The sequence below is a fragment of the Olea europaea genome, unplaced genomic scaffold (genome assembly GCF_002742605.1).
Source record: "Olea europaea var. sylvestris unplaced genomic scaffold, O_europaea_v1 scaffold555, whole genome shotgun sequence".
Lineage (NCBI taxonomy): Eukaryota > Viridiplantae > Streptophyta > Magnoliopsida > Lamiales > Oleaceae > Olea > Olea europaea.
The window spans coordinates 58,463-83,262 of record NW_019263883.1 but is presented as its reverse complement, the minus strand read 5'-3'; the positions used below and the strand labels follow the sequence as shown (position 1 = coordinate 83,262).

Here is a 24,800-nt window from a genome sequence, read left to right as displayed (position 1 = left end):
CACTTTATTTCTAACAGTCAAAAAATCAATTATCAAAATTCCTATTAAACAAACACTAAACTTTTTTTACAAGAAACATAAACAAAAATAGAAATGCTATCAAACAGACCTACATATGCCTCATTTTTTGTCCGTTCGTGTTAAGTTTAACACACCAAAAGTACCCTTTATTTCATGTTTGTGATATATTTTATTTTTTGATCAAAAATGAAATCTTACATGATTAGTTGTTAAAAAGTTTTTGACCATTCATAAAAAACCTTGATATCCAAAATTTGGACGGGAAAATATTTTTGCTAGGTCTACAATTCTTATCATTAATACCCTTTTTCTTTTGTTGCTTCAAGGTGGTAGGACATAATGAACAGAAAAATATAATGAAAATAATATTAATTCTTGGAGGAATAAATGTCAAAAGTATTGATGAAAATAATGGCACAACACGTAATATAACGTGACACAAGAATGGGCCACACATGTTCATGAATTCAGCCAAGGAATAGAGTAAAATGTCATTTTCTCTTGTAGCTTTTATTGGTTTGACTGAGTCTTACAACAGTTGGAATTCATGCTTAATAGTATGCGTGTGTACGTGTAGTGTGAAAACCTGTTTGGAAGTTATTATAAAGTGACAAATTATAAGTTATCTAGTTGGAATTTGTCTTCCAAGAAAGTAACTTCATTTGAGAAAAGTTTATTGTTCTCTACGAGCAGCGTGGCCACATCTTTTAGCAATGCTAAAACTGAATTATTAAAGAATAAGTTACTCGTAATTCAATGTTTAGGTCAAGATTTAAGATATTTTAATTTGTCTTTTCATCTAATAGACTATAAGTAGGAAGTTCTATACTCTTTCGAGTCGTAGGATTGCTTGTAAATGTTTGATCAACTTTGTCACAAACGGATTTAAAAAGGTCGTGTGGGTCAGTAAACCCTCCACACACCAGTAAATTTCTGAAATATATAACTAATGTTGAAGGGAAAAAAATCTATACACAGACCCCCAAGTAAATACATGATTTTTCCTGCTTATTTACTAGAATTGGTTATTAGACATTGGATTCCTGCTTTTCCTCAATAAATTAAGTTCTTATTCTAAAATTTTTATGAATTAGGTCTTCTCTATCCAGATTTATGTTTTGAATTTGTTTATCCATTAAAAATGAAACAGTGTAATAAACTTTTGATATTCTACCACCCCAATTAAAAAATAATAGCAAATATTCAAATATTTGTCTGCCCAACCATTCATAATGTAAATATGTATGCAAATGTCAAGTTTTGCACTTCTAAGTCAAGCGACGAATTGTCCTAAGTTGATGGTTATGGATATTATGGAATATTGAAATTTATTGTTAAATTTTTATTTTTATGGAATTGGTTGTTTTCTATTGTAATTGAATTGAATATTTTAATATGGGGACTTCGACATTTGCCTATCGAAATTGATTGTGTTTTATGGTTGGAAATATTATCTGGCCAATATAAGAAAGGTTCCATGATTAGAGTTTTCATGTCTTCAACTGGGAGCCTGCAAATTGTCTGTAGAGCAAGCCCAAAGCTACGCCTTGACAAGCCTAAGGGATAAACAAAGTCTTGCAAGAAATATTGTTGAAGTCCCACTCTCCACCTACAAGATAAGAGATAAGAATTGCAATTCAAAAGAAAAGGTGAAAATGACAAGAAGCTTAGAACAGAAGGTATTTAAAGTATAACACATAGGATCCCACAAACACTTTAGTACGTTAGTGTTAAACGCTTTCTAGAACTTCATGAAACTATTTTAGGCATCGAAATGACATGGATGACACCATTCCCTGTTATTTTTATGCCAATAAATGTCATGGCATATTATTATTATTATTATTATTATTATTATTATTATTATTATTTAGAGAAAAAAAATCTCTATAAAAATCTATCTTTACATTTCGTTTTTTTCATGCCAACTCTCTTCAAATACATCTATAATTCTACATTTTACATTTCTTAATTTTCACATGCAAATACAATTAGTATAATTCAATTGCTATTATCAATTAATACTTCATACTTCATCACTTCATCTGTTTTTTTATTTTTTATTTTTTATTTAATTTCTAGTTTCTATCAATTTCTTTTTCGGTAATTATCATATAACGTCATTTTTTCACTATTATTGTGAAAAATGTTCTTATTTTTCTTTTTTTTTTTAGCATTTTCACTCTTATTTTCACCTTTTATTACACAAAATGTCATTTTTCATCCATTTTTTCAATTAAAAGCTGTGAAATGATGAATAAACCCTTCCATTTAAATAAAACAGAAAAAAAAGAAACAACTAATTGTAATCATAGTCCCAAATTTTTTTAAAAAGTGTAAACTAGCCCCAAATAAATTAGTAAAAGAGTTTTCAGCATATAATGTCCCTACCTTTCACTATTATTATGAAAAAATGTCTATACCTTTCATTTTTTAACATTTTCACTCTTAATTACACATTTGATTGCGCAAATCATCCTTTCTATCCATTTTTATCCAATTTATCAATAAACAGTTGTGAAATGGTGAATATATCCTCATATTTAAATTAAAAAATATAGAACTAATTGTAATCACATTCCCAATTTTTTTGAAAAAAGTATAAACGAGTACTAAATAAATTATTAAAAAATCAAAAATTATTATATATATATTTTTAAAAGTGCAAATGAGTTACAAATAAATTATTAAAAATTAAAATTTAAAAAAATCTTTTTTTTATTTAAATATGAGGGTACATTCATTATTTTACAACTTTTATTGTGAAAATTGGATGAAAATTAATAGAAATGATGTTGTGCAATTAAATGTGTAATTAAAGATGAAAATGTCAAAAAAATGAAAGGTATAGAAATTTTTCACAGTAATAGTGAAAGGTGGGGTATTATGCACTAATTAATATTTTAATAATTTATTTGGGACTATTTGCACTTAAAAAAAAAATCGAATATTGTTGCAGTTAGTTCTTTCCTTTTTTTTTATATTTAAATAGAAGGGTATATTAGTTATTTCACAATTTTAAATGGAAAAATGAATAAAAATGACCTTTTACACAATCGAATGTGGAAATAAGGATGAAAATGTCAAAAAAAGAAACGTAAGGACATTTTTCACAATAATAGCGAAAAGTAAGGATGTTATAAATATTCTCAATAAACATAATGTCCAGTTAGAAATTCCACCATATCTCAAATTAGATTGGAATTCTGTACTCCATATATACTTCCATCACTTTCCTTAGGTTCCTCCACTAATTTTGTAAACCAAGAATCATTGAAATTAAATAGCTCTTAACTCCCACTTGAAACCAAAAATCATTGAAATTAAACCACTTGAATTATTTTCAAATTATTTCCACTTGAATCAAAAATTTAAACCAACTCTTATTTATTCAAAACTTATTCATTAATACACATAATATCAATTTCAATAATACTCTTCAATATTTTCTCTCTTATTAGGAAAAAATGTCAAATGTCGCATTTTGTGACCCAATATCCATCCAAAATCTCATTTAAATACCTTTTTGGACTGTCATGGGTATCTCAAAGATACATCTTGCTCTTAATAGACTCATGTTCCTAAACTCATTATCGAGAACTTATATAGTCGATTATGATTCTAAAATAACTTGTATTTGTTTATCTACGTATCCAAAACTTATGAGTCTAAGATAACCTGTATTTCATTACTTAGATCAATGTACTCTCATGAAAGAAATTCAGGCTCTCAAAACAGTTCTCAAAGTCTTCACTTTTACAACCAAATTTTCTACTCAATTTCAAAAAGTCTAAATCAATATAATATCTTCAACTTAAGAAAATTATAGACTCATCTGAAATGCATGAATCTATCTATAAATATAACGAAAAATGAAGTTCCATCTCTCTCTCTTTCTTAATCATAGCTCGCAAAGAAATTCAGATGGATTTATTCTATGAAAATATATCTCTTATAGCTTTGAATGATTTTCTCATCTCAAAATCTCAAACTATTGCACAATATCCAGTACCATAATAAATATCACCACTGTGAGTACGATTAGAATTACCACATATAAGTTCAACTATAAGACCACTTTTAGAAGAACAATAACTAATATCAAGTTTAGTAAAGTTTTTAATACTATCTTAATATCAAATTGGAGGCCTCCAGTTTGAACCATTAAATTGCATTATCAGTCTTATAAACATCCAATCCACCTTCATTATTTGTAGATATATCTATTTTGTATCAAGTTAAAGACTCGACAATAGATAAATGACACTTCTTAATCCCATATAAAGTGGGTTTCCAACTCTTGAATTAATTATTCACGCAATAAGGTCCAAGAGTTTTTAATACTATCTTAATATCAAATTGGAGGCCTCCAGTTTGAACCATTAAATTGCATTATCAGTCTTATAAACATCCAATCCACCTTCATTATTTGTAGATATATCTATTTTGTATCAAGTTAAAGACTCGACAATAGATAAATGACACTTCTTAATCCCATATAAAGTGGGTTTCCAACTCTTGAATTAATTATTCACGCAAGATAAGGTCCAATATGCATAGTATTGACATGTAAATAACACTAAGAGGAACATATTCAACTGTAACATTCTTTAGCTTGACTACTTTCAAGTTAAGAGATTCAAATTGTATGGTTGAAACATTTGAACATTTATAATATTGGTCATCCATCAAAATCACTCTCATGTATTGATTATCTGATATGTTCTTCTAGGTTTCTTTCTAGCCTTCTTATCTATCTCTCATTTGTTCTAGCTCGTTTAATATTTAAGATCCAAAATCTTATGCAAATTAGAACATTGCTAAATAAACATGTCCTCGAAACTAGCAACATCAAGTCGCATGTCTTTCAACTCATACAGGGGGTAGTGTCAATAGAGAAAATTGAAGCTTCAATTCAAAGTTTTCATCTACTGAGAAGAGACTAGTTTGAACATAATACTCATTTAAAAAAAGTGACCAACAAAAATGTCAACACTAATGTTAACCATCTCAATCTATAACTGAATTTAACAATTGAAATGCTCAAGCACTAGAATCTATCTGTTTTCGCACTTCATAAAGTTTTGATTTTTATTCTTTAGAGTAGTATAACCCACATCAAATCTACTATTATGTGGTTGATGCTCTCTAAAGCATCATGTTCTTCTAATACGCTCAAATTTTTATCATGCCAAATGTTATGTCATTTAGCTTATCACATTTATTAAAATCAATTATTATAGATTTTGATGTCATAATCTATAAGATTTTATAGATATTTTATTTTCAATCAATGCACATTTATGAACATATACCATTTTGCATTAATGCAAATTAACGTATTCGATAGTTCAACGTTAAGCACAAAGTCATAAATTCACTATGTTCCCAACCATCATCCACAGTCTTATTGTTTCACTACTATAGACTTAATTTCATATTTTGAAATTCCATGAGTTCTAAACGAGAATTACATTAATTTTTCCAGCTGAAAGCTCCCACTCAGTTGGTACATCAAATCATCAAATAGTACAAGGTAAGATTTTCTCTAAATCTTCTAACTATTGAACTATAACTTGGCTCACAATAAATATATCTAAGAATCTCATCAATTCTACTTACCTTAGCATTCATAACAATTTATGACTTAATAGACATCATGTAAATTAAATATGTAATTCCACAATGTGCAATAAAAGTATAAACATGCAAGTTTGTCCAATTATGACATATATCATTATATCACAAATTAATTCTCTCAAAAAATAATATCAATTATAATCGATGAATAAAACTCAAATCATTAAAGTTTTATCATACAGATTCTTAACCCACTTTAATATCTGTTGCAACACAATCCCGACCAATGAAAAGTGACATTAGAATTCTCATATTCTACATATCGCAAAAACAAATTGTCCAAAAAATATTTGTGTCCCATTATGCAATGTTCCACATTCATTTGTTAATTTCAATAAGTACGTAGCTTTTCAACAATTTCCATAACATTTGTTTTTCTAGTCTTCCCTCTAAGAATGCTACAAATATGCATAGATCTAGTAATATCTGAACAAGCACAAAAATTGAAAACAAATTATAATGGATCACATAACCTTATCAAAGACCCACATAACTCATGAATGTGTATAAAAGGTGGTATTTTAAAAACTTTCAAAGCATTTTTTTATTTTCAAAAAAATTAGAGCACTTCAAAAAATAACTCTTACTAGTCAACTACCAATTAATAAACATTCTTGATTTTTAAAGAAATTCAAAATAATCATTTTTAAAAAATATTTTTAACCCTTTTTACAAATTTATTTTAAGCATTAAACAAAAATAAAATATTTTTAACTATCTAAAAATAATTTAATTATATTGAAAAATCAATAATAATTAAGGGACCAATTTGTAACTTTCAAAATTGAAATTGGATCTCATATGCGCCCTCACGTGTAGGACCAATATGTAATTATTTTTTAAATAAAAAAAATGTGGCTATATCAGCACCATTACATCGTTCTTGAAAAAAAATTTCGATTGGTCATCATGATTATATATTATAAGTTCATCTGTGTGATCAAATTTTAAAAAATGAATTTTTAAGGCCCCGTTTGAGACATCAATAGATCCGTCCAAGAGTGAAAATGGCAAAAATTAATGCAAAATTTCATATTTTTTTTATCAAAATTTGAGAGGTCATAACTTCTTTTAATACCAAAATTAACAATCTTTATACCGTTGAAAAGGTCTCGAGAAGATCTATCCAAATATACTAAGTGGGAATCATGAAACATAGTGTAGAAGTTATCATGTGACAAAGTTTCGAATTTCACCAATTTTCAAGCAAAAAATCATATTTTCATCCAAACTTTGGTATAGCATCACTTCTTTATTTTAAAACCAAAATTAATGATCTTTATACCATTAGAAAGGTCTCGAGAAGATCTATCCAATCATACTAAATGGGAAGCATGAAATAAAGTGTAAAAGAAGTTATCAAGTGATTAATTTTCAAATTTTATAAATTTTTGTGCAAAAATTCAGATTTTCATTCAAATTTCAAAACCTCATAACTTCTTCATTTTAAGTTCAAAATTTAAGTTTTTTATATGGTTTGAAAGATCTTTGAAATACCCTTCGAACCATACTAATATTACTGCATAATTATCAATGTGAAGAAAGCAATAAATTAACAAAAGAAGCTACAAAAACCATGTAAGGTTTGAAATTTTACATACAAAATTCATAATCCAATTGAATCATGTAATGACATATTTAAGTATAAAATATTGCAAGAAATTCAACCTTAAGGCTCTAATACCAATGAAGTCATTCACAGCATACTTCATCATAAATTTTAGGTCAAGAATCCCTACTTGAAAGAATGAATTCCAAAAATTTTGTGTGGTTGAATCACTTTACATCACAAAACTCCAAAATCCGCATTTTTTTTTGTTCTCCAGTGGTTCCAATCCTGATCACAATAGAGGGGATTATTATCTACAATTTAAATGCCTTATTTGGTGAGTTATCATTCCAAAATAGTGATTTTAGGGCATTTCCAATTTTGGTACATTTTTACAAACAAATTTTACTGTATTTTCTTGCCATCTTTTCTCTCTCGTCAAGTGCAAAACAAAATTATGGGATTTATGTAAAATCATGAAAGTTGGTGGAAGTTGAGGAAAGTTATGAGTTTGAATTCTATTGGGTGATTCACAACTCAAGTGACCCACTACTCGTATTTTCCAACAACGAGATTTTCAAAAAGTTCTTCGAATGTGAAAGAAGAATCCCTAGTGCAGGGAGCAGCAACAATCTCATTGTAAACCAGATCAAGACTACAAGTGCAATAAACTAACAAGTTAGTGTCACTGGATGGATTGCCGAGGATGGATAACTTGTCAGCTGAGTTTTTGACTTTTAAGGAGAAAATTAGCAACGGGTTCAGCTCTTTAGATGAGCCAAGACAGGTTATCTTTGAGATGAATGATGTGAGAGTAAGATCATATGGCAAAGATTTTATCAAGGCGGGTCCAGACCTCATGAGAAGTAGCAGACAAGGCAATTGAGGAATTACAGGCTCAATGAGAGGCAAAGATAATAGGAAATATGAATTGTTCTTGTCTTTTGCATATAGGATATTTAGGATAGGTGGTGATGCCTTCGTGGTGATGGTTTTTTAGGGACAATGGGAGCAACCATCAAAAAAGCCCATGAGATTGTTAGAAAAAAATATTAGAGACGATAACAAATATCGGATGGACAAGTACCGAATTTGCAAGTAACAGAAATACTGAATTTACACATACCGAATATGCAACAAACAGAAATATCAAATTTGCAATAGCTTATCGAATATTAGCCAAAATATAGCAGATTAAATAATTTTGTTAATCACAATAAAACAAAACAAGTTAATATAAATTACAACAAAGCAAGTAATAAAAAAAAATCAAATGAAATTTGAAACTGAGGTTTGTGTGAACACAGTTTTCTTAAAACTTATTCGTCCCCTCACCGTAAGTGTTTGAGGTTTAGTTCGAACATCTATTTTCTAGGATACAATGAGAAATCGGTAGAATTTGAGCACCTCAATTACAACTCAAGCGAATAGAACTTGTGTCGATACAATATCACCAAAACAAAAAATTTCGAACAGACAAAGGACTATAAATCTATGCAATATGCAGACCAAAAGAAACTATGCAGAAATTGTATTGCTTCTTGTATGGAAATTGGAATGGTGGAAAAATCGGTTCTCACATATAAACTTAACCCCCATGAATGGTGAGTTAATTATGTTCATAAGTATGCCATTAACTTGTATTATAATGACAATAACTAAGGAGTTTCAATAGTTTTGAAATTTAAAAAGTCAGTTGGTTCAATATTCATGTACGCACACAAGTTCTAGGTCCAAAGCCTATTTCGGTCCATGATTTTCACCCCCTGTGCACACACATGGAGAGAGCCTCTATACTACACATGATTACATACTTCCAAAGTGTAATCCTATATAAAGTGGTATTTACCTTCATTATTTTCCTATATGGGACAAACCATAATTAGTTTCCCCCCAACACACAAACTTCTTTAAATTGGCATAATTTTAGTTTTAATTTATCATTCACCCGAGCATAATTTTTGGCTAATAAACATATGATTTTGATGTTCTCACGGAGGAGAACACAAATCAATTTTGATCTTCCAAAATAAACAAATGGACCCCACTCAAAATTTATGCCAAAGTTAGCCATTCAACTCATTTTTCCAACAGAGATTAAGGTTGTAGAGCAAGGAGATGAATTGCACTATCCCAGAGAAATGATTGAAGGAATGAGATGGAGAGAGAATTGTTGAGAGCATTAACTTATACCAAACTATCATGATTGGAGGTAACAGGTTAGGCATTGTGGCAGTGCTAGAGGTGGTGTTGTTGTTGGTGGTGTTTGAGATGAAGTAGATGAATTGGAGATAAAAATGAGATAAGTGGATGGCCAAGGGGAAAAGTGGGTAGTGGGGGGGGTTCAAAATTTTATATTAAGATGAACTCTAGCGTAATTTGAACTACAAGAAACTCTTGTGGAAGCTAATTTTGAACTACAACATATTCAAGCTTGATCTTTGATCTTGGACTCTATATTCGGCTGATCATTAGTGTTAAAAGTTCTAGAATAATTTGTAATCTTCAAGACTTCAAAAAATTCAAATTCAAATTGAACACTCAACCTATAAAGGCTTCATTCATTGAATGGTCAAAGGATAAGATTCCTAATTCAAGTTGTATACTCAACAAGCAAGTTGGAATCTAGAAATTAACATGGATAGCAATCTGATGTTCACAAAATAGTTGGAATCTGAAAATTAAAGCAGCGGCCAATTCACATTCAAGTGTTCAAACTATGCAATCTGGAAATTAACTTAAAGCAGCAGCCATTCACACTTTTGATGGTTAAAACACAGCTGCGAAGACATGTTTTCCAACTGCAAATGGAGAAGAAAAATAGCCTTTATCTGGTTGTAATTGTAGAAAATTCTTAGGACTAGTTTACTCAATGTTTTCTATAAATAGGAAGGCATCCAACTAGTGTCATATATGTAGAAGAAGTGAGAAAAAACCTCTCAAAAAATAGAGAGAAAGAGTGTGTTGTAGCAACTCATTTGTAATCCCGAAATTTCATCAGTAAAATCTCATATTTCTCCAATCTCTATCCTTCTACATCCAACAAATTTTGGTATCAGAGCAAGGTTAAAATTCATAAACCCATTCCTACTAAATTCCTACCAAAAGCTGAGATAAAACCAGCCTAAAAAAATCATAATACCAGCAGATTTTTTAACAGAAACAGGAAAATTAAGGCAACAAATTCGGCGGCCTCTTTGTTCACTTATTCACCAAGTGCCAATCTTTGAAGGTGAGCACTATGGACATTGGAGTAGTCAAATGAAAAAAAAAATTCATCTCTTTAGATTTATGGGAAGTCATTGAAGATGATGAGGTGGTAGAAGATTCAACCGAAGGAGATGAAGAAGATCCAAAATTACAAAAGGAATATAAAAAGAAAGATGCAATGGCGTTGCGACATATTCAACAAAGAGTTGGAAAATCAATTTTTCCTTGTATATTTGGTGTTAAAAAAGCCAAAGATGCATGTAAAATTTTAAATCAAGAATTTCAAGGTTCGGAGAAAACTATCGCCTTGAAACTTCAATCTTTATGGAAAGATTTTGACAATCTCAAAATGGAAGAACGAGAGTCGGTTCGTGATTTCTCTTCACGAGTTTCAGAGATTGTAAACCAAATCAAAAGTTGTGGAGATACAATTAAAGACAAAAGAGTTGTTGAAAAAGTGCTTCGATGTCTCCCTTCAAAATTCAATCATGTAGCCGCCGCAATTGAAGAATCAAAGGATTTGTCTAAAATGACCATGTACGAGTTGACTAGATCGCTTCTTGCACATGAGCAAAGAATCAATCGTTCGACAAGTCAATCAACAATCAACCGAACAAGCCTTCCAATCAAAGTAAGTATTAAAAATAACTTCAAGCAATCATGAAGGTTCAAACAATAAAAAGGGGAAGTTTAGCAAGTGGAGTCAAAATGAAAAGCAAAGCAATTGGAAAGCCAAGGCACCACAACAATCCGGTAAGGCTCAATCTTGCATTATTTGCAAAAAGAACAATCATGAATCAAAAGATTGTTATTTTAAATGCAAAAGATGCAAAGTACTTAATCATTCTCAAAAGGATTGTTGGTTTCAAAATAAGGAGAAAAATGAAGATGCGGCAAATTTTTTGAAAGAAAGTGAAAATGAAATTCTATTTTATTCTCATCAAAATGGTGACTTTGAATCAAAGAAATGGTATTTGGATAGCGGCGCTAGCAATCACATAACAGGAAATAAAGATATCTTTGTAGAGATCAATCAAAATATCACTTCTCATATTATTCTCGGAGACGGAACACAAAGAAGAGCAGAAGGAAAAGGCATCATTGCAATCCAAACTAAGGGAGGTAACAGAGAACTTATTACTGATGTTATTTATGTGCCAAATCTTTCATATAATCTCTTAAGTATTGGACAACTCTTGCAAAAGAATTTTTCGGTGCAATTTGATGATGAAAGAAGCAAGATCTTTGATAAAAAGAAAAATGTCATAGTGGCAAATGTTGAAATGAAAAACAAAACCTTTTGTCTCATGTTGCCACTAGACAACAATTGTACACTCAAAGCTCAAAATGCAGATTTGTCACATCTATGGCATTTGCGATATGATCATTTAAAGGGCAGAGGACTTCAACTACTCAAGGAGAAAAATATGGTGATCGGACTTCCTAAAATTCAAAGGACAAACAAAGTGTGTGAAGGTTGTATCTATGGAAAAATGCATAAGCTTCCATTTCCTAAAGCTTCATGGCGAGCTAAAATGCCATTGGAGCTTGTTCATTCAGATATTTGCGGACCAGTGCAAACTCCTACTCCTGGAAATAAGAGATATTTCATTCTCTTTGTTGATGATTACACAAGGATGATGTGGATTTTCTTTCTGAATCAAAAATCTGAGGCATTCTCTACTTTTCTGAAGTTTAAGCACTTGCAAAAAGACAAAGTGGATTTCTAATAAAGATATTGAGGACTGATCGCGGAGGATAATTTCTCTACAATCCCTTTATTGAATATTGCAAAGTTAATAGCATTCAAAGACAGCTAATAGTTAGTAGAACTCCACAACAAAATGGAGTAGTTGAGAGAAAGAATCGCACTATTGTCAAAATGGCAAGAAGCATGCTAAATGGCAAAGGAATTCCAAATCTTTATTGAGCAGAAGCTGTAAACACGGTAGTATATATTCTCAATCGATCGCCTACAAAAGCCGTCAGAAATGAAACTCTGTTCGAGGCATGGCACAAAAAGAAGCCAAAGGTAGACCACTGTAAAATTTTTGGTAGCATTGCCTATGCCTTCGTTCCATCACAAAACAGAGAGAAGTTTGATGAGAAAGGACAGAAACTTCTATTCATTGGATATAGTGACGAGTCTAAAGGATATCGTTTACTAAATCCAGAGACAAATAAAATAACAGTTTCTCGAGATGTTGTGTTCGATGAAAGTACAACTTATGATTGGAAAGGAAAGCAAGTCGTGGATTCCAGAGCCTATCAATTTGATGATCCATCGACATCTCAAATCCCTAACATTGAACAGCTTACAGCTCCAAATATTCCAACAACTGAAGAAGAGTCAGAAACCCCTCCAAGAAAAACATGTTCACTAAGAGAAATATATGAATCGCAAGAACTCAGATTATTCTCTTGTGAACCTCAATCATATGAAGAAGCTTCAAAAGACAAAAGTTGGACAAAACCGATGAATGAAGAAATATCCACCATTGAGAAAAATAAAACTTGGGAACTCGTCGATTTATCAGAAGGATAGAAGACCGTTGGTTTGAAGTTGATCTATAAAATCAAATACAATGAAGACGGGTCAATTCAAAAATATAAAGCTCGACTCGTGACTAAAGGATATTCTCTACAACCAGGAGTCGACTTCACAGAGACATTTGCTCCAATTGCAAGAATGGAGACAATACGTACAGTTCTAGCATTAACAGCTCAATTGAAATTAAAAGTGTTGTAGCTCGATGTAAAATCAACATTCTTAAATGGCGAAATTTAAGAAGAAGTGTATGTTGAACAACCTGAAGGGTTCAAAATCAAAGACAGAGAAGACAAAGCTTATCGTCTTCAAAAAGCATTATACGAATTAAAGCAAGCACCCCGAGCATGGAATAGCAAAATCAATAGCTATTTCATTTAAAATGACTTCAATCGAAGCACAAGTGAATCATCCCTCTATGTGAAAAACGTAGAAAAAGATTTTCTTATCGTATGCCTCTACGTGGATGATCTTATCTATTTTGGAACAAATGAACACATGGTGGATGAATTCAAGAAGAAAATGATGAAAGATTTTGAAATGTCAGACTTGGGACTCATGAGATATTTTCTTGAGATTCAAGTAAAGCAAAGTCCAGGAAGAATTTTTCTTTTTCAAGAAAAGTATATTGATGATCTTCTCAAAAAATTCAAAATGAGTGAGTGCAAGCCAATCTCTACTCCGATGGCCTTAAATGAAAAATTGCAAGTTTATGATGATACAAAAAAAGTTGATGCCACACTCTACAGAAAATTGATTGGATCATTGATTTATCTTAATACAATGCCAGATATTATATATTCAGTCAGTTTATTATCCAGATTCATGAATGAACCGAGTAAATTACATTTTGCAGCAGCAAAAAAAATTTTGAGATTCTTTAAAGGAACTAAGAACCATGGCATCGAGTTTAAAAAGGAAAATAATTGCAAACTTGTTGGTTATACAGATAGTGATTGGGCTGGATCAGTTGATGATCGAAAGAGCACATCCGGATACATCTTTTGTCTAAGATCAAATGTGATTTCCTAGAGTTCAAAAAAGCAGAAATCTGTTGCTTTATAATCAGCAGAAGTAGAGTATGTCGCTGCTACAGATTCGGCTTGTGAAGCTCTTTGGCTTAGAAGAATTTTAAAAGATTTGAAATTTGAGCAGGAAGGACCAACAACAATTTATTGCGACAATATGTCGACAATTGTGATGACAAAAAATCCAGTCTTTCATGCCAGTTCAAAACATATTGAGCTTCGACATCACTTTATAAGAGATTTGGTAAATCAAGAAGAAATATGCATGGATTTTATAAATACCAATGATCAACCGGCCGAATGATGACAAAGCCAACGACAATTGATAAGTTCGAGAAATTCAAGAAGCATTTGAAGATTACAAATTAAGAGAGGGTGTTAAAAGTTCTAGAATAATTTGTAATCTTCAAGACTTCAAAGAATTCAAATTCAAATTGAACACTCAACCTATAAAGGCTTCATTCATTGAATGGTCAAAGGATAAGATTCCTAATTCAAGTTGTATACTCAACAAGCAAGTTGGAATCTAGAAATTAACATGGACAGCAATCTGATGTTCACAAAACAGCTGGAATCTGAAAATTAAAGCAGCAGCCAATTCACATTCAAGTGTTCAAACTATGCAAGCTGGAAATTAACTTAAGTCAGTAGCCATTCACACTTTTGATGGTTAAAACACAGCTGTAAAAACATGTTTTCCAGCTGCAAATGGAGAAAAAAAAATAGCCTTTATCTGGTTGTAATTGTAAAAAATTCTTAGGACTAGTTTACTCAATGTTTTCTATAAATAGGAAGGCATCCAACTAGTGTCATATATGTAGAAGAAGTGAGAAAAAACCTCTCAAAAAATAGAGAGAAAGAGTGTGTTGTAGCAACTCATTTGTAATCCCGAAATTTCATCAGTAAAATCTCATATTTCTCCAATCTCTATCCTTCTACATCCAACAATTAGAGCATGTGTGGCTCGTATCTTCCTCTAAGGACTGAATCTCCTTAACAAAGCAAACCTTTTTTTTACTATGACAACAATGATTGTAGAGAATCCTAAAGAAACTATTGAGACACGATAAGGGTTCTATGTGAAAAAATTTCATCAGCTAGTAGATTACAATTATAGCAATTTTTGTAAAGTTTATGTTACACTATTAAGAAAGACAAAAGAAACTATAATTAGTGTTGATTGGAAATTGTTTGATTGTTTTCATTTGATGAAGAGGTAAACAGAATGAACTTGAACTTAGGACCATATTAAAATCTTAGTGAAACACTAAATTTATTTATTATCTCGTTTGCTTTTCATGAAAAATAACCAATTGAAATTGAGGGTTTCTTCACCTAAAGTTGAACTTGATTTAGCGTCTCTTTCCAGAAGGCCTGAATGCAACTAATCTATAGTCGATGGTCAAGGCCATGTAAGTAATTCTTGGAATGATATCATTAACCATGCTATCCTTGGTATGGAAGTTTATGTTGTCCATTCGACGTGTAAAATACGCCATTGCGAAATAACATATTATGGTTTGAGTATGTACTTCTTGAAATAGTGTTTCGAAATGTCTTTGTTGCTGATTTACAGGATCAAAATTTCCGACTTTAACTTCTAAGTATAGAGTTGTCATAAATATAGCACACCTGAAGAAGAACTGATTGCCCTTTTCTCTATCAAATAAAAGCCAGAGTAGCAGTACCAGAAATAATCTTTTTAGCACCTGTTTTGAAGAAAATGACTTTACAAGATGTACAATATATAAAGATAGAAGAATAATTTTTTATTGTATATTCTGAACAAAGTTCAGGGATCTAGGGAGCTTGGATTTACTTTTATTGCTCCTTCCAGCCTGGAAAATTCTGCATGCATCTATTGATCACCATCAATGTCACCAATCCCTTCTTCACATTATTATGAGGTGTGATTTCCAAAAGACTGGATAACTACAATTCAGTCAAACCAAAGTAAGATGCATAAAGAATTTATCCCTTTGTTCAATATGTTATCTTCAAATATTTCCCCTTTTAAAAATTCACCTTTTATATGATTCATTTAAAGGGTAGAGGTTCTTGATCATAAGAGTGACATAATGTTGATGGAACAGGTTAGAAGAGGATAGACCAAAAAATTATTGTCTTTAAAGTCAATTTACAGAATGATGTGGCCTAAAATTCACGTAAGAGTTTTCAAGTTGTTGAGAACAAGACTTTGGTTTTTTTCCATTTATATATAAACCTCTTAGTGCGTGTTTGATATGTGGTACTCGACAAATATAGATACAATAATAAATAAAATTTTCTTTTCTCTTCCTGGTAGATAACGTCCAAACAGGCCTGTGTTAGTTACCTGGAAGATAACATCAAATACAAGAACTATACAATTGATGAATCTTCATATCCAACTTTTTCTGGAGCATATATATTCTCTATATAAAATTTAAACTAAGTGGTACAAATCATGCCAGCAAAGACAACAGAAATAGATTTGGACTTTCAAAAGTTGAAACTGCCAACTTCAACTTGCAAGAAGGGACCTGTGAGGGAGTGTTCTCTGAAATCTTTTCAAACCACATGTGACCAAGAATAATAAGGAATCACTGTATCAGTAGCTTGATGTATCTTAGAAGTATCTTCTTTCAGAAAGTCGCCAACAAAATTGTGGAAGCTATTTTCACGTTAAACTAATTTTTCAAGGTATAGAAAGATTGCAAATCAATTTGGAAGTTAGAACATATTTGATACATCGTATAGGATTCTACATTAAGTCAAAATATTTCAACTTCTTTTCCGTCTTAAACTATTAGTACACAGACCGTTTTGCCATACAAACCCGAAAAATTAGTGTGATAAGAAATGCTAGGCTCTTCTAGTATATATAGTTCTTGGTTAATATCATCTTGTAGTTCTTGGTTTGTAATTATTATGCATCCTCAAGTTCTCCATTTTTTAACTCATTGGAGTGAGTTCGATCCAAAAACCGACCCACACAGGATTTGATTGTATTCTTGAACCAACTTTGCATATTCCTATCTTGAGAGAAAAACGTAGTTTGCCCCAAAAGTCCCAGCTAGACTGAATTGAGAATCCATCCAAGCAATCTCTTTCGACAAGTTCCCATCTTCAATTTGCAATTTGGTTCATGGAGAATATAAATATACAGAACGGTGGTCTTAAAGCTCATGACAGAGAAAGGGCAGACATCCATGAAGATGAATTTTTACTGGAATCCGACGTGGATGATAAGGATTCCAAACATATCTGGATTGATCCAGCAGCTCAATGGAATCATTTCAGCTTAATTAGTAATGTATAAATCAACGATTGTATATAGTTGATTTTGTAAGCATCCTAACGAATCAATTTCTCCAAAGAATGGTATTTTAAGCTTGTTATAAGAGAGAATTTCTGTTCTGAGAGAAGTCCCTGGACAATACTATATAGTTTTAGTAGTAGACATTAAGATGTAAGGCTAAATTATCCCAAAACACACTTAAAAATCACAAGCTTTCATGCATTTTTTTAACTTTTTTCTTGGTGAATTTAAAGATTGATGATGAAAATGCTATGATTAATTCGAAAAAGCATTTGCAATGCAGGGTCCACAAATATAATGTGATAGGTACAAAGAAAACATTGTATAATTAGGCTTTATTTTCTATTGTTTCAGAAAACTTGCACAGACTTTTGAATATTTTATCACAGTAATGTGACAAGCTTTAAAGAAAACTCTGCATGAAAAAATAGTGTTTAATATAACCGAGGACTTTCTTAGCAGGTAAATTTCGAATAAATTCAATATTTTTATGGAAAATTATGGGGAAAAATATCAATTTTGCTTTAGCAGCAGTCATATTGTGTTCCAAAGGGGCAAAGAGGGATAAAATGTTAGAAGAGGGATCTGCACAAGTTTTGCATAAACTTAAAAAGGCTAAAATCAACTTATTTTGAGTGACGTGATTTCGGGTGAAGGAAGTAAGACAATGGATGGATAGACGAATACTTTTAACCTGAGATGTGTTAGTGGCTAACAATCTAGTTACTTTATGTTCGATTTTCTTTTAGAAGTATTTAGTTTAAATTAAGTTAGATTTTCTTGAAGAAATAGGAATGATTCAAATCAAGTGGTGCAAAAAAATTAACGAAATCAATTACAAATATCTATTTTTGTTAGAGTTTTGGATTTCCATCTTAAAAGATCAATATTGCTAAGAGTACTAGTCCAAAGCATTTATCATTTTCATATTGATCTTAAAAGATCAATATTGATTTTATTCCCTAAACTTGCTCCAATAAGATAGTGATTCGTTCAAACATCAATTTTGAAATCTAAACATTTGTTTCAACTTCAGATACCGTGTCTTAGATTTCCATATTAAAATGTAGAGAGTAGTCCACTTGATATGCTACGAGCCTATGATTGCATTCAATCTTGTTAAAACAAGAATAAGTTTTTCAAGTCAAAATGATATAAAACTATACAGCAAATCAGACTAAAAAAGGATCAATATAAGAGAATGTAATAGCAGAATTAGCTGCATGCAAAGTTACCAAAAGAGACATGAGAGACACATCTATAATTGCTAAAGAGCATGTACATCCGCAGTACGGACTTACCTATCCAGCTAAAATGATTTGGATCCTTGTTCAGCACACAGAAAACACAAATGCAAAAAGTGCATTCTATTCCGTTTAAGTTGGCTCTAAGGATAGAAAACTCCATGGCATGAAAGGTGCTTTTTGATTCCCATGCACACAATCACTCTGTAAAAATTCTGAAAATTTGATGAGGGCCACATTATGTTCGCAAAAATTTGCAAGATTTTGCCATTTTAATTCACTCTGGACCCATTGTACCACACAAGTATCGTACTTTACGACTCACGATTAGCATGTTTGGTACACAGTATTAAACACGACAATCTTGCTTATTAAACTAGAATAACATTTCACTTTTAACCAAACCTAAGCATTGATTCTGCAATCATGGAACATTTCACACTTTGAAACACGTTGAAAAACATGAAAAACAAATCCCATTCTTTTTAGCAAATCCCCTTATTTACAAGTGCCCTACCACGTGAAAAGCGACTCCCCGTGCACCGCCACCCAATGCCATCTCACTTTCTCCACCCTTTTCTTTTCTCAAAATGCTATATATAGAGCAGCCAGCAGCCAACCACAGCACACTGATCATTGCAAAAGATTCATTTCTACTGACTGAAATGGCGTCGAACTCGACATGGACGGCCAAGCAAAACAAGCTGTTTGAGAATGCACTGGCAACCTACGACAAGGACAGCCCAGACAGGTGGCAGAAAATGGCCAACGCTGTGGGTGGCGGCAAGACGGCGGAGGATGTGAAGCTCCACTATGAGAAGCTTGTTGAAGATATCAACCACATTGAGTCTGGACAAATTCCTTTGCCCAATTACTCTTCAACTGGAGACACTAGCAAAGGAAACAAAATCATGGCTGAGGAAAAAAGGTGGGAAATGACATACAAATACATACTCTTTGAAGCAATTAATTAGTTTCTAACACTGAATTTTTTCAATTTTTTTTCCTTGCCAGGCTGAAGTATCTGAAGCTTCAGTGAAACAAATACTCGAAGCAAAGCACTATGGGTTCAAATCGATTTCCTTTGAGCACTGTAAAGCTACAAAAGAAATAAATCCAGAAAGCAAACACAAATTACATACCTTATTACTTATATTTTTACTTTTCTGCTTTACCTTTCCTTATTACAGCTTTATATTTCCTGCAAATTTACTAAGATCAGGATAAGTTGGTGTGGTCAAGTTGTAGCAGATTACATAGTTAATATATATTTAAAAATATATATATGATGTTGCTTAGTTGTTGTAATTGTATTAAAAAAAAAAAAAAATTATCTGTCTATTTATTAAGCTATTCTAATTGGTAGATCCTCTAATATAGGCTTGATTCTCCAATTATAATTATTTTTTTATAGTTGATGGAAATAATTATCGATTATGCATTAATTAAGTTATTCTAATAAATACCTCTATTCTAATAATAATTAGGACCTAATTCCCTGACGATAAATATAGTTATTTAAATTGATGGAATTAATTATTGATTTTTTTTTTTGGGTAAAATTATGTATATTAATTATTCTAATTAATTGGTAAATTTGACGTTTCTAATAATAATTAGGCAATTCTCCTATAGGAATTGTAGTTAAAATACATTTTTTTGAATTAGTGAACAAGGAACAAATGTGTAATAAATTTAAAAGTTTTAATATAGAGTAATGTTATTTACAATAGCTCACGATCACAATCGTCTTATGTGACATACAGGAAACGCTTAGTGATTTGATACTTAAAGCAATCATCACATATATGTCACGTAGGGCGTCTGTGACAATAAACAACTAAAAATAACATTATTCTACAATGTACTATAACTTAAAATTTCACATATTTTATCATGTTTTATTTTACTAGTATTTCTAATATCGTGTACCAATATTTCAATTCCTTTGCCATTTTCAATTTAAAATTTTTATTTAATTAGACAAATATTATCCACATATTAACTAACGAATTACATTATATTTGTAGAAAATCTGTATTAATTGGAGAAATACTAGATTCATAGAAATATTCAATTATGTTAATAAATTTGAAGTTAATAAAGAAAAGAGATATTAGGAATGTATTGTTTTAAGTCCCTTGAATAAAGGGATTAATAATGATCTTTGCAGTCGTTTACTACCGTAGTTATCCTATGTGACATAAATGTGGTGGTTAGTGATTTGATACATTAATGTTATGCATCAAACACTAATTGTTACATATATGTCACGTAAGGTGACTATAGCAGTGAGCAATTGCAAATAGCACTACTCTTTTCTGTTGCTTAACATTTAAATTGAGGCTTCTTAATGCAAATTCAAAAATAAAATAAAGAAAAAAAATCATGTTCAATTAATAAGGAACCTGCTGTATTTTTAATTTTTTGAGAATTGAATTACTGCTATGATGATAGAGATTAAACAGGTCAAAGTCAAATATTTCAAAAAAATTTCTATACTCTCAAAATATCAAGTGCTTATTACTCATTGTCAATATTGAATTATGGGTATTAAATAAGTAGGACCTATTGGCTACCATTAATTTATACATACTAATTCGGAGTTCTTTTTACTAGGTAGAATAAGGGTCATGCCCGACTCATACTTAACGAATATTGTAATCGAACCAAGTTAAAATGAACTATGTTATGAGTCATGACTTGATTTTCTTTACGGGATATGTAGGCAACTTGGAGTGTTTCCAAGCGTCGATAGAAAAATCAAAATGTATTTCTTGAGACTAAAATTGACTTAATTGCTTTGATCACATTTCAAGAGTATCAAAATATTTTTGATGGATTGTTTTCAATCACAAATATTTTAATCCATCAAAAATATTTTGCTCTGTAATAAGAATAAGGGATGATTGCAATTGAGGTCTCAAACCTTTTAAACAATGACAAATTTTCCCCTAATCTTTTAATTGTTGCCCGTCAACCCAAACCTTTCAAATCGTAACAGTTGAGGCCCCAACGAACGGTTTCCATCCAATTAGATGTTAGTTGACCAAAAAAATAATTTTGACCATTTTTTAATCAATTTTAAAAGAGCAAAATAGTAATTTAATATTTTTCCTATAGAATAATTAAAAGCTTGAATCAAAAAAATAAATAAGTAAACCTATCTTCTTCTTCGTCAACCCCCTCACCAAAATTTAGAAAGTTGCCACCAACACGCCTACCATGCATTAAAATCAAGTAGAAATACACCGATAAATGAAAAACGTAGAAATCAATAATCATTTTTGAAAACAGAAATAATATTTTCTTCTTCTTAGAATGAGTATGCCAAAAAAATCTTAATGTAGAACAAGAACATTCTAAAATGTAGACAATAAAGGTGTAAAAATTAAGAATTTCACTAAAAAAAAGCTTGATTTCAATAGTATTATATCAAAACTAGCTCTCCCTTGATCCCAATGTAAAGGCTTCAACTTCGGCTTCAAAATTGTTTCCTCGCTTTTGCTTTCCAATTCCCCGCCTCCCCCCCCCCCCTACCGTCCTTGACGGCGCCACCAGCTCTGGTGGCCCTGCTATTAATGACTTCGATTCCCGTGACTTTGGTGGTGGTGGTGGAGGCGAAGACCAAATACTCAAAACTCTGATGTGAGGAATTACTAGCCCCATCCTCAGACGACGAAGGCGAAAATGACATATATGTCCTCAGCTCCTTGGATGGAGGTGGTGGGATATAACGCGGTAAAGGGGCCAAAAAATTCAATAAGCTATCCAGTGATTTTGATGCTAAGCTCCTAGGGCTATTGGAATTTAGCACCATTGTTGAGGTATTATCAGATGACGAAAGAGCCGACGGATTTTGGTTTTAGGTTAAGGGATTGGGGGTAGGGGTGAGCGTAAGGGTAAGGGTAAGGGTAAGGGTAAGGGTAAGGGTGATAAAGTTAGTTTTTCCTTTTCTATTTTATTTATTTTCTTCTTTGTGTTTTTTTTTTTTTTTTAATTTAAGTTTTTAATTATTTTATGGAAAAAAATATTAAAGTACTATTTTATCCTTTTAAAATGTGATCAAAATTTTTTTTTTGGTCAACTAATGCTAAATTGGTGGAAGTCGTTCGTGGGGACCTCAACTGTTATGATTTGAAGGGTTTGAAGCGATAGCTACAACAATTGAAAAATTAAGAAAAAATCTATCAATGTTTAAAAGATTTGGGATCTCAATTACAATTATCCCTAAGAATAACGAATAAAGAACCTCTATGCAACTTTTGAGTTTTACCAGGACAATTACGAAAATCCTACCCTCTTTTATTTCTATATTCATGCGTTGGATGTAAATTTTTCTATAATTTATTACGTGAAAAATGATATTTTTCATTTTTATTAGAATAATCCCACCAATCAATGGGTTCGATCTCGTACTCTCGGAAAAGTCAATTACTCCTTTTTCTCTTCTGACAATCCCATTTCTCTTGAAGTTTCCACAACTTTCTGTATTGGAACACCTGTGAGTCTGAGAGTAGGACTGATTCTAGAACTCAAGAAACCACCATGGACGGCGGTGGCAACAGTACCGAAAACAGTGGTACGGTCGGGGTACAGATCCAGCTCTGCCGCAGGCTGCCGGATTTCCTCCAAAGTGTTAAGTTGAAATATGTTAAACTGGGCTACCATTATTTGGTCTCTAATTTGATAACTCTTTGTTTAGTGCCCATAATGTTAATTATTATAATCGAGGCATCGCAAAAGAACCCTGATGATATACGACAGTTGTGGCTTCATTTGCAATACAATCTTGTTTCTGTCATAATATGTTCTGCATTTTTTGTATTTGGATCCACTGTGTATATTATGACTCGGCCCAGACCTGTTTATTTGGTCGATTATTCTTGTTATCGGGCTCCTGAAAATCTGAAAGCGCCGTTTCATCTATTCATGGAGCGTTCTCGGCTGACGGGAGATTTTGACGAGTCTTCACTTGAATTTCAAAGGAAAATTCTTGTGCGTTCGGGGCTTGGGAACGATACTTATGTGCCTGAGGCTATGCATTTAATTCCTCCCCAGCCATCAATGCAGTCTGCGAGGGAGGAGGCTCAGCAGGTGATGTTCGGGGTGTTGGATAATTTGTTTGCGAATACCAATGTTAAGCCAAAGGATATAGGAATTCTTGTGGTGAATTGTAGTTTGTTTAATCCAACGCCATCACTCTCGGCCATGATAGTGAACAAGTACAAATTGAGGGGGAATATTCTGAGTTTTAATTTGGGAGGGATGGGCTGTAGTGCAGGAGTTATTGCTGTTGATTTAGCTAAGGACTTGTTGCAGGTGCATAGGAAAACTTATGCTGTTGTAGTTAGTACTGAGAATATTACGCAGAACTGGTATTTTGGGAACAAGAAGTCGATGTTGATACCCAATTGTTTGTTTAGAGTTGGAGGCTCGGCGGTTTTGTTGTCTAATAAGTCGGCAGATAGGAGGAGGGCGAAATACAAGCTGGTTCATGTGGTGAGGACACATAAAGGTGCAGATGATAAGGCGTTCCGATGCGTGTATCAGGAGCAGGATGATGCCAGGAAAATTGGGGTTTCTTTGTCAAAAGATCTAATGGCTATTGCCGGTGGGGCTCTGAAGACTAATATCACCACGCTAGGTCCTCTTGTGCTACCGGTCAGTGAGCAGCTTTTGTTCTTTTCCACGTTGATTCTCCGAACGTTGTTCAAAATGAAAATGAGGCCTTATATTCCCAATTTTAATTTGGCATTTGATCATTTCTGCATACATGCTGGAGGAAGGGCTGTGATCGATGAGCTGGAGAAGAACCTGCAGCTGCTACCGGTTCATGTGGAGGCTTCAAGGATGACTCTCCATCGCTTTGGGAACACTTCATCGAGCTCCATTTGGTATGAATTGGCATACACCGAGGCAAAAGGAAGGATGCGGAGGGGTCACCGAGTCTGGCAGATTGCTTTCGGTAGTGGGTTCAAGTGTAATAGTGCTGTGTGGGAGGCACTTCAGAACGTAAAACCATCTTGTAATGGTCCCTGGGAGGATTGCATAGACAGTTATCCTGTGAATTGCATCTCATAGAAGGATCTTACTATCATTTGAGGTAGAACATATGTAGTCGAGTCTCGTGTCTCTTTAGTCTTAGTTTATACGGTACTTTATTTGGTCTCATTACCCAAATAAGTGAATATTCAAGAAATACTTTGGAATTATCTTTTCTCCTTCAGTTGTGAATCTATATTTTCTATTTGGCGAA

At 32.2% G+C, this 24,800-nt stretch overlaps 2 protein-coding genes across 2 annotated transcripts; both read left to right on the top strand.

The window, feature by feature from the left end:
• The first annotated feature begins 19,093 nt into the window (after positions 1–19,093).
• On the top strand, positions 19,094–19,690 carry LOC111389060 (protein RADIALIS-like 3). Its single transcript, XM_023013916.1, has 2 exons — positions 19,094–19,469; positions 19,556–19,690. Exons 1-2 carry the CDS (start codon positions 19,132–19,134, stop codon positions 19,578–19,580), a joined length of 363 nt encoding a protein of 120 aa, XP_022869684.1. The 5' UTR covers positions 19,094–19,131; the 3' UTR covers positions 19,581–19,690.
• Positions 19,691–22,855: 3,165 nt separating this feature from the next.
• Positions 22,856–24,800, top strand: LOC111389048 (3-ketoacyl-CoA synthase 4-like). Its single transcript, XM_023013904.1, has one exon. It carries the CDS (start codon positions 23,090–23,092, stop codon positions 24,623–24,625), a length of 1,536 nt encoding a protein of 511 aa, XP_022869672.1. The 5' UTR covers positions 22,856–23,089; the 3' UTR covers positions 24,626–24,800.